The 11931-nt window shown below is 42.7% G+C and overlaps 1 protein-coding gene across 1 annotated transcript; it reads left to right on the top strand.

The window, feature by feature from the left end:
• The first annotated feature begins 4019 nt into the window (after positions 1-4019).
• LOC134572164 (ankyrin repeat and SOCS box protein 12-like) lies at positions 4020-11025 on the top strand. The gene is made up of 3 exons (XM_063430966.1): positions 4020-4149; positions 8445-9268; positions 10403-11025. The coding sequence occupies exons 2-3, from the start codon at positions 8515-8517 to the stop codon at positions 10537-10539; spliced, it is 891 nt and encodes a 296-aa protein (XP_063287036.1). The 5' UTR covers positions 4020-4149; positions 8445-8514; the 3' UTR covers positions 10540-11025.
• Positions 11026-11931: the final 906 nt, after the last annotated feature.

Below are 11931 nucleotides of genomic sequence, written 5' to 3'. Positions count from 1 at the left end.
TGTCTCGTTCTTTGGGGGATTCATTGTATGCTGATAGAGACTGATTGCCAGGAGTGTAAGCCGCTTGGTAGCTTTTCCTGTTCGTCTGCTAGCAGCTATTCGTGAGGTTTCGGTTCGGGAGTTTGGAGTGCTACCTTATTCCCTTGTATGCAGTTCGGGAGTTTGGTGCATTCACTTGTATTCAATTCGGGAGTTTGGTGTTCTACAGTAGCTGCCTTTATATCTGAAAGGGGAATATCGCCTAAACAGATTTTAACCCCTTGTCTGCTGAAACGGTCCGTTACAATTGGTGGCAAGCTGGGGGATCGTTCCTACAGCCAGAAGGACAGCTACAGGAGACACCATTTCTTTGGATTTTACAATTTGAGGGCAACGCATGTCCCAGTACAGCGACCCTGACAGCACCAGGATGAACCAGCAGTGGAGTATGATGAGGGTGTCATGGATGCAGTTCGCAAAGGCATCTGGTACCAGGCACTGGGTATTGCGGAGTACCAGCGGGGCAAGAGACTCCCCAAGGAAGACCAGCGATTGCAGAAGCGACTAGCCCTGCGGATGCCCTTCCTGGGAGAGCAGCCCTTGGAGGAATGGGTGAAGGAATTGGAGCTACGGGTATGGCAGGAGATGTGGCTGGAAGATGCCTACCAGGCGCTCTGGTGATATGGGGCACAGTACCTGCCCTGGACAGCCGAGCATGACAAGCCAGAGGGAGAGAAGTTTGATGGTCCTGGCTTATTATGGGAGTCTTTTTCAGAGCTCGAATTTGGGAGCCTTACACAAGCCTGGTTCAGTGATCTCTTGGAGTGGAGGGAGAGCAGGTATGACTGGGACGATACTCACGAGAGGGAGCAAGACCTGGTCCACCTGGTGACCCGGGAGATGGAGCTAGAAAAGGGCTACCAGCAGCTTTTCCAATACAGTGAGAAGGCTCAGCAGGAGAGCAGCATGACAGACCCAGAGCCAGACCCATTCAGCGGGGACGAGATGGTAAAGTTTTACTGGGAAGAACCCCAGGTGGCCAGTGGAGATGGGACTGAGGTCTCTCCACCGGTCCTGCAGGGAATTGGGAGCCCAGTCTCCATTCCCCAGCGGCAGTGTGAAGTGCAGGGAGAGGAGAGCAGCGTCCTCCCTCCCCAGCGGCAGGCTGAGTTACAGTTGGCAGAGGTAGTTGCTCCTGCCCTCCAGCAGCAGAGTGATATGCCGGGAAGGCAGTGTGAAGTGCAGGGAGAGGAGAGCAGCGTCCTCCCTCCCCAGCGGCAGGCTAAGTTACAGAGGGCAGAGGTAGTTGTTCCTGCCCTCCAGCAGCAGAGTGGTATGCCGGGAAGGCAGTGTGAAGTACAGGGAGAGGAGAGCAGCATCCTCCCTCCCCAGCGGCAGGGTGAGCTACAGGGATGCTGGGCAATCGGCTCAGATCCCCAGCGGCAGGGTTATTTGTTGGGAATTGGGAGCCCAGTCTCCATTCCCCAGCGGCAGAGTGTCCAGCAGGGAATAGAGAGCCCAGTCTCCTTTCCCCAACAGCAGGACTCTGTATTGGGAGTGGAGACAGTCGGTCTCCCTCCCCCGCTGCTGGAAGTATATATGGGTGAGGAGCTTGCTACCCCCTCTCCCCGGTGGCAGATTATTAATGTGCAGGGAATAGAGAGCCCAGTTTCCTTTCCCCAGTGGCAGAGTGTTCTATCGGGAGAGGAGCCTGTTACCCCCTCTCCCCAGCGACAGCTTAGAGTACCAGGAGGAGACTGTAAGCCCCACAACTGTGCAGATGGGACCGTGGTCTCTGCACTTACCACACAGGGGGTAGGAACGGCTGGTCCTGCCCCCCAACGACAGGGCTGTTTAGCCAAAGGGGAGACAGTCGGTCTCCCCTCCGGCAGCAGAGCTGTGTATCTGAAGGGGAGACAGTCGGTCTCCCCCTCCGGCAGCAGAGCTGTGCATCTAAAGGGGAGACAGTCAGTCTCCAGCAACCAGGCTCCAACCAGACTACTCCCGTGGTAGTGCTGGCACCAGGGCAGAGTACCGCTGGTCTCTGCCCACTCAGCAACCCACCAAGGCAGCCTGCCAGACCCCCACACAGCCATGGTGAGGCACCTGGACATGGACAAGTTTATCCCTTATTCAGGTGTAGTAACCAGTTATTGTGGGAGGGCTGTACTGCTGTTTCTGTTTTGTGGGTGGGCTGCTGGACTAACAAGGGCACTGACCGGCAGGAGGTCAGATACCCTGTTAGTCTGTTTGGAAAAGGGGAGAGATGTGACGAGAGCAATCTTGCACATTGCATTGGAGAAGCCTGGTTGCCCACCTGCTGCCTTTGGACTATGCACCGACAGTTAAACAGTTAATTTTACTGTGCAGAAAGGTTTATTCATGCCTTTCTGCACAGCCGTTCGGTAGATTCTGTCTACCGCACGAACCGCCTTCTGTTAGCCTCCCCAGGCGCTGTTAATTGGCCACCCAGAAGCTGGCGTGTGCAGTCAATTGACCACCCAGTAGCTGCGGTTAACTGCAGCTTAATTGACTTTTACTGGGTGGCCGCGATTACACTTAGCGGCCGCTAGGTGGCGGTGTTATGGAGCTCCCCGGACGGCCAGCGGTGCTCAGCCCGGAATCAGTGCACTAAAAGCGGACACTTTTACGTGCAGGCACCGCTGAGCCTCCAGCCCCCTGGTTCCTATTTGTGCGATTTAGCCGAACACCGGTTAATTCGGTAGTTTGCATATGTGAATGTGTTAACCCAGATAGCTATGCCATGGAGCCAATTTGTGTAATTAAAGACTTTGGCTCCATGGCAATTAAACTGTGTGAATAGGATCTGAGCGCTATTCGGTAGTTTATAAACAGACCACTGCTTGACAATAGGTCCCCCCCTTATTGTTATTTAGGGCTGCCACCCGTCGCGCAGGGGTGGGGGCCAGATAGTAGTTTGTTTAATAGACATGCCCCTACTCGCGGTATAGCGAGTGTTTAACTGGGCATGTGCAGGAATCTCAGCGCTATCTAGTGTGGGAGATGACGTGTCCCACAGGGACTTCATCTACCCACACAAAGATGGTGGCGCCCTGAATATAGATCGGGGCAGAAAATAAAGAATAAAAAATAGGTAATATGGGGGGCTTAGGGGCATTTGGGGGTGACTAGCGGGTCAGTTAGATGTAGTGGAGTTGGGAGGGGGGTTAAAAAAAACAACGGGATTCGGCCATGACAGTGCCGCTTTTACCCCTTAAGGACCAAACTTCTGGAATAAAAGGGAATCATGACATGTGATACATGTCATGTGTCCTTAAGGGGTTACATACACAAAATTCACTTAACAAGTAATTCTTAGACATGTGACAAAGTTAAAATAGTCATATTGGTAAAATTCCCCAACCCATCACCTTTAATAGATTAGATATGTTTAGCTGGAATTTGCAATTCCATGGTCATTCCTTGGTTTAGTGAATAATAAGGGCATTACTAGATCTGTGATACCAAATGAGTGATGGTGTAGTAGCAGTATTGCCAGTTTATTTACAGTTTTAGTATCAGATCACATTTGAACCACTGAATTTGCAGATCCTGCACTGACAGGTTTACTAAGGCACAGCTGGAGTGGTTTTAGAGCAGAAAACTACATTTGACACAATAACATGATAATCAGAGGACATTTTCTGCTGATTTCTCTGAATGTAGAACTTTGCTGAACTAATGTACCATTTTCCATTGGTAAACATTGGCCTTTATTTATTAATCCTTTCACCCTGCCAGTGACTGACACCAGGCTAGACATGCCAGCAAAGAGCTCAGTGAGACACTGCACTGTGCATGCACTACTGATAAACAATAAAAGGAGGTAAATAAAACCTGTGGGAGAGTGATCTGCGCTCTGATTGGCTGATACCGCAATCAATCAGATGCTGAGCCAATGGTAGAATATTTTGGCTCTCTTCCTGCTACTACTATTTCATCATTGGTTGATCGCGTTCCCCGTACTACTGCCTGGGGCTGCTTGCTGATTGGTTGGTTGCGCTGTCAGTCACACGGTGGCTGGGGGGAGGTGGTCAGGTAGAGGCCGCGGTGGTACAGGAGTATCAGTGTGCGGAGCAGGGCTGGGGCGGCCTGGGCAGCCAGAGCACGATAACTCGCAGGCACGGGGCCTAGTCCGGAGGAATGGAGGTAAGAAGTGTCCAGTGTCAGGCTGCAGCAGGCACAGCTTCACCTATCTGGGATAATGTGTAATAATGGGGGATGGACCTGATTTACTGCTACTCTGCACTAAAACCATAATACATTTATCATATACACTGTAATACCTAAATATAATACATTTATCATATACACTGTAATAACTATCAATATAATACATTTATCATATACACTGTAATAACTAAATATAATACATTTATCATATACACTGTAATAACTATCAATATAATACATTTATCATATACACTGTAATAACTAAATATAATAATTTTATCATATACACTGTAATAACTAAATATAATACATTTATCATATACACTGTAATAACTATCAATATAATACATTTATCATATACACTGTAATAACTAAATATAATAATTTTATCATATACACTGTAATAACTAAATATAATACATTTATCATATACACTGTAATAACTATCAATATAATACATTTATCATATACACTGTAATAACTATCGATATAATACATTTATCATATACACTGTAATAACTATCAATATAATACATTTATCATATACACTGTAATAACTATCAATATAATACATTTATCATATACATATGCGTTTAAATGGTAGGTAGTTCAATATAAAGTGAGGGATTTGAGACTCACCAAAACTAATTTAATCTCATTTTATTGTACTTAGATTTTTCCACACGGCTTCTCTACTTTTTTTTTTATCATGACACTGTGTGTATTATATGTTGTGTTTTCCTAAAGGACACTATAGTCACCTGAACAACTCCAGCTTAACCCTTTAAGTCCGGAGGACGTACTATTACGCCACGCAGAAACCGGCTCTAAACGCCGGCGGGCGTAATAGTACGTCCTCGCTTTTATTGCCGCCCACGTGGCCGGCGGTATTCTCCCGCTGCAGATCGCGGTCGGGGGGGATGCCTGGCCCCCCGGGCAACCCCCCCTGTGGCCGGTGACCGCGATCTGCAGTCTCTGATCGCAGTGACAGGCTGTCACTGCGACCAGTATTCAGCATGTGTCAGCCGATTTCAAATCGGCTGACACACGCGGCCGGCGGCTTTCCCCTTCTGCAGATCGCGGTCGGGGGACTTACCTGGCCCCCCAGGCAGTCCCCCTGGGGTCAGTGACCGCGATCTGCTAAGTCTGATCGCAGTGACAGGCTGTCACTGCGATCTCAGAGCTCTCTGATCGCAGTGACAGCCTGTCACTGCGATCAGTGTTACATGTGTCAGCCTATTGGCTGACACATGTAACTGGCACAGTGATCCCCCTGCAGATTGGAAGGGGGGAGTGCTTGTACCACCCAGGCACTCCCCCCTGTGGTCAATTACCCAATCTGCAGGACGTGATCACAGTGACAGGCAGTCACTGTGATCACTGATCCTGTGTGTCAGCCAGTGATGTGAAATCACTGGCTGACACTGTCTCTGCCCCCTGTCCTGTAAAAAAAATAAAATATTAGTTCAAAAAATAAATTAAAAAATTACAGTTACAAATAAAATATACTTAGATCATATATATTATATATATATATATATATATATATGATCTAAGTATATATATATACACACACACACACACATTTACACATACACGACGTGTATTTAAATATTAATAAATATATATATATATATATATTATCAAATTACACGTAGACTGATACTGATTAAATATATATATAATTATTGTTATATATATATTTATATATAATATAAAAAAAATATATATGTAAATACGTAAAAAAATATTTAAAAATAAATAATTAAAAAATATATAGATGTGTGTTATTTCGTTCTAACTGTATTGTGATAATAATATATATATATTTATATCAAAATACACATAGAACAAAATAATATATATCATAATATATATATCTATATACATAAATATATACGTATATATCACTATATATACCTATATATAAATAAAAATATTTAAAAAAAATTATATATACGTATATATACACATATGTGTATATATATACATATATTAATTCTACACATATATTTATGTAATAATTTTACATAATTAGGTATCCTAATTAATTACAATTAGCGGGACCTGCCTGACAACCCATGCCGAAAGTATAGGGAATTTAATTTGCTAGCACTATATTTAACCCTATAACTTTCCAAGACACCATAAAACCTGTACATGGGGGGTACTGTTTTACTCGGGAGACTTTGCTGAACACAAATATTAGTGTTTCAAAACAGTAAAATGTATTACAATGATGATATCGCCAGTAAAAGTGACGTTTTCTGCATTTTTCACGCACAAACAGCACTTACACGGACGATATTATTGCTGCAATACTTTTTACTGTTTTGAAATACAAATATGTGTTGAGCGAAGTCTCCTGAGTACAACAGTACCCCACATGTACAAGTTTTATGGTGTTTTCAAAAGTTACAGTGTCAAATATAAGGCTTGTGTTTCATTTTTTTCACATTCAAATTCGCCAGATTGCTTACGTTGCCTTTGTGACCCTATGGTAGCCCAAGAATGAAAATTACCCCTATGATGGCATACCATTTGCAATAGTAGACAACCCAAGGTATTGCAAATGGGGTTTGTCCAGACTTTTTTAGTAGCCACTTAGTCACAAACACTGGCCAAAATTGGCGTTTTTTGCATTTTTCACACACAAACAAATACTAACGCTAACTTTGGCCAGTGTTTGTGACCAAATGGCTACTAAAAAAGACTGGACATACCCCATTTGCAATACCTTGGGTTGTCTACTATTGCAAATGGTATGCCATTATGGGTGTAAATTTAATTCCTGGGCTACTATACAGTCTCAAAGGCAACGTAACCAATCTGGCGAATTTCAAATGTAACACGCTATATTTGACCCTGTAACTTCCCAAAACACCATAAAACCTGTACATAGGGGTACTGTTTTACACGTGAGACATCGCTGAATACAAATATGTGTATTGTATTGCAGTAAAAGCAAACAGTATTTTGACATCCACAGTTAAAATGTCACATAGAACTAAAAAAAATTTCAAAAATATTTTTTTCTCCCATTTTTTTATATATTTTTTATATTAAATTATGTTTAATACCTAAATATTTGATGTTAAATGAAAGCCCTGTTTCCCCTGAATAAAATGATATATAATAAGGGGGGATGCATTTCATATGAAAGAGGTGAATTACGGTTGGACAGACATATAGCGCAAATGCCAAGTTTTGTTTACGTTTTGTTCTGTTCACAACTTGTACATTTGGCTGCGGTGTTAAGGGGTTAATGAGGTTGTTCAGGTGAGAACTATAGCTCCCTGCAGCCTCTCATGTAAACACTGTATGTTCTGAGAAAATACAGTGTTTACATTGAAAGCTAGGAACACCTCCAGTTGCAGCCACTCAGAGTGAACCAGAGGGACTTCTGAGTTGATGGAGGCATAAAACTCCTCAATCCACTCAGATCTGCTGCCAGCAGAGCACAGGACAGCACTGTGTCTCCTCCCTCTGCATGCAGACACTGAACTCATAGAGATTCATTGATTCAATTCATCTCTATGAGGAGATGCTGATTGGCAAGGGCTGTGTTTGAATCCTGCTGGCTCTGCCCCTGATCTGCCTCTTTGTCAGTCTCAGCCAATCCTATGGGGAAGCACTGTGATTGGATCAGGCTACCACTTCTGATGATGTCAGCAGACTGTTGGGTTTTTTTTGGTGTTTTTTTTTTAGGCAAACAGCATGCAGAGTGACAGCTTCTGGCTTGAATACAATAATATTTTTACTATATTTATGTAGGCATGAGGGGCCCAGGGGGGCTAGATGGTGTTAACACTATAGGGTCAGGAATACATATTTGTGTTCCTGGCCCTATAGTGTTCCTTTAATATGAGGTTGCATTGACCTAATTTTAACACCTGCTAAGGAACAGGTGATTGTCATTCCGGGTTAAATACTTTATTATTATGCCCTGATATGTAAAACCAGAGAATTCAGAGGGTATACTTTTTCCTATGACTGTATTTTGGTCTTTGCAGCAGCAGCAGCACCACTGCTTAGAAATGCATGTTCTGGGTGTGCCCCCAAATTCTCCTTTGTTTCTATTACAACTGTACCTAAATCGCATAGCTCATACAACCGAACACAATTGTTTTTATGTGTAAAATGTAACATTGCAATTAAACCTTTAGAAGTTTTTTTTCATTTTTTCTTTTTTTTAAACATTATGTAATTGTTATGCTGCTTAGAGCTTAAATTCTCTTTAAGTACATTTTTTTTCTCTTTACTTACATCAGGTTAGAAGAAGAAATGTAAGTCTCATTTTTTACTGGTAACCAGTAGCACGGTGTAAATAGAAGATTCACCATGCTAAACCTCAAGCGATATGAAGATGACCATGCAGAAGGCCGTGAACTATATGCTGCAGTGGCAATAGACAAATCACAATATTTGAACGAATTGCTGTCCCAAGATTTATACAAGAAATCGATAAACAGTCGGTGTGGATGGGGTAATTCAGTGACTCCTCTACATCTGGCTGCATCTTTGGGCTCTTTACAGTGTCTTCAGATCCTCTTGGCTAATGAAGCTGAAGTGGACAGCCTTGATGCAAAGGCCCAAACACCTCTCTTTTCTGCAGTGCATGCTGGCCATTTTGACTGTGTTGAAGAGTTACTGAAGGCTGGTGCCAACCCTAGTGGGAGTCCCTATAACAATAGCACTCCTGTTTTGATGGCATCTCGAGATGGAAAAAACAGCATTCTGAAAAAGCTCTTGGAATATAGGGCAGCAGCCAATGTCAGGACAAAGATCTCCATCTGCAATAGTCCAAAAGCAGTCTCCACTGGACCGTTGTACCTTTCAGCTCTGTATGAGCACTTGGAGTGTTTTAGAACTCTTCTTTTGTATGGGGCTGATCCAGATTATAACTGTATGGACAATAAATTCATGAAGCAGTCCAGTTCTGTTATAGAATTCTGTCTTCTACATCACTGTAAGACAGCTTTTGTAAAACTTCTCATTGATTTTGGTGCCAACATTTACTTACCAGGCATTGATGGCGTATTTGGAAGATCTTATTTGAATAAGGAGACAGAGGAATTTATACTGAGAGAAAGAGGTAACGTATCCTTAATCGAACACTATAGTGGTATTCCTGACACTACAGTGTCTAAAACGCATTTTAGGTGGCTAGTCCCCCGTGCCCCCAATAAAAGGTAATACAACTTACCATTAATTCAGCATGCACAGGTCTGTCACAGCTGACCCCACTCCCGCTCCACCTTTTTGGCTGAGATCATCGAATTTGACGATCTCAGCAAATCCAATGCTGTCATATTGGAAATCGTTGGGAGGCTATTGCACATGCGTGCTAAAGCGCCACTCTCCACCAATCAGCATCTCCTCATAGAGCTACATTGCTTCTGTGCATTTCTATTTGGAAAGTTCAGAGCCTTCATGCAGAGCGTAGAGACGCTGCACACAGTGCAGCACTGACCAGTGGCGTACACGCAATCCATGGGGCCCTGGTGCGAAACTGACCTGTGGGTAGAGAAAAGTGGTAGACACTACAATTGACATACCATAAAAATAGTATAAGTATGTATATCTATAGGCTTTATTAGAATTGGCCAGTTACCACACTTTTTCGGTGCAAATCCACGTGCACCTTCATCAGGTGTAGACAGTGAACTGGAAGTAGTCTTGTGTGTGTGTGTATATATAGGCATGTCCCAGGTGAAGGCAATCGGTGTGGACCGGAGTGATACACATCACTCAGATCATAGCCATGAGAAGACCCACGTCATCCCAGTCAGTACCACCCACAGTCTTAATATCCATGAATAGGGACCCATGAATTGATGAGGTCACAGTTCTGTGTAGGAGTCAGGGGAAAGAAACTCACAATATAAAGGGAACCACAAACCCCCTGCTGTGTTATGTTTAAATTTGTATTTAACCCCTTAAGGACACATGATATGTCTGACATGTCATGATTCCCTTTTATTCCAGAAGTTTGGTCCTTAAGGGGTTAAACCAATAGTGTCTGGAATACACATTTGTATTTCTGACACTTTAGTGTTCCTTTAAGACGAAAGTAATCAAAGGGAATGCTTTACTGACTTGAAGAGCTTTTACAGTTGTGCTATTTTAGCCTAAATTTGAAATTCACTGACAATTCTCGCTTTCATAAATATTCCGGTCAGTGATTTTATCTTTTTTTTTTTTTTTTCCTCCTTTTAATCTTTTGCAGGTCTTGTCAGGTCACTGAAGTCTCAGGCTCGCTTGACGATCTGGAGAGTGTTGAGAGACCTGGGACGTATGCAGCTCATTGACCAGCTGGAGGTTCCACCAATGATAATGCGATACCTATGTCCCCAGTTCTTCTAGAGAAGGAATAGAACACATAATGTAGTGATCAGGAGTGAGGCTCTGCCCTTACAAATTCTAGAAAATGTAGACTTTTTAACTCATGAAAGAAATGTGATTCCAGTTTTCTGTTTTGTACCAATTTGCTTTACTATTCCAGCCCAGGACAGGCTTGCTGTAGCTGTATAATTGCAGATTTCTCAATGCAGGCCAATAAGAAGTTTTTGCAAAGCAGGTGCTCTTCTGGGCAATTGCCTGGCTCTTGAATTTAGCACACTGAGCTAATCAAACTATTAAGTAACAGGACAAGTTGTCTGCTTGAAAACCAAGGGGTATCACAAGATTAATTTATAAAATTGTCAAGTTCTATTGAAATCTGCAGTTTTTGTAGAATAAAGAAAAAACTATTTTTTTTCCTTTAACTAAAAATAAAATAAGCATCTAACAGGGCATTCTGGCATCCATTATTATTTATATAATAGAGACGGAATCTCCTGTACCACGGTGCGCACTGCTCCGCTTAGCCACACTACCAGGAGACACACTGGGGAGCAAGACACACACACACACTCACACACACACATGATATCACAATACAGTTAGAACGAAATAACACACATCTATATATTTTTTAATTATTTATTTTTAACAATTTTTTTTTTTTTTACGTATTTACATATTTTTTTATATTGTGTGTGTGTATATATATATGTGTATATATATATATATATATATATATATCCCCTTAAGGACCAAACTTATGGAATAAAAGGGAATCATGACATGTCACACATGTCATGTGTCCTTAAGGGGTTAATCAGTATCAGTCTACGTGTAATTTGATATTAATATATATATATATATATATATATATATTAATAGTAAAATACACCCAGACAGTATATGTGTGTGTGTGTGTGTGTGTGTGTATATGTGTATATATATATATATATTTTTTTTTTTTTTACACTTATCTAATTTATTTAAATTTTATTTCCAGCCAGCAGGGGGACTGTCATTACAGTTAGTCCCCCTGCTGGCATTGCTGCAGCCAGCTATCCCGGCCATGTGATTGTGAGGTCCTCGCAAGGACCTCACTCTCACATGGCCCGAGGGGGCTGAAGAGGGCAGACGTGCCGCGGGGGGCTCCCTGGGAGTCCCCCCAACTGCGATCGCCGGCGTGGGTTTGCCGGCGGCCGGGTAAGTAAAAACAAAACGGAGGGCGTACATTTACGCCCGGCGGCGTTTAGAGACGCTTAAAAAAGGACGTAATTGTACGCCCTCCGGTCTTAAGGGGTTAATCGTGGTAAAAAGCATTTGTAAACAAACATTGGAGAACAAACAATCAGAATTCACCCATCGAATATATAATGCAAGAAACACTTGGATATAAGAAAAAGCAAAAATAAATAA

The sequence above is a fragment of the Pelobates fuscus genome, chromosome 9, assembly GCF_036172605.1.
Source record: "Pelobates fuscus isolate aPelFus1 chromosome 9, aPelFus1.pri, whole genome shotgun sequence".
Lineage (NCBI taxonomy): Eukaryota > Metazoa > Chordata > Amphibia > Anura > Pelobatidae > Pelobates > Pelobates fuscus.
Note: the sequence above shows the minus strand (reverse complement) of the source record. Positions and strands in the feature narration are given on the sequence as shown.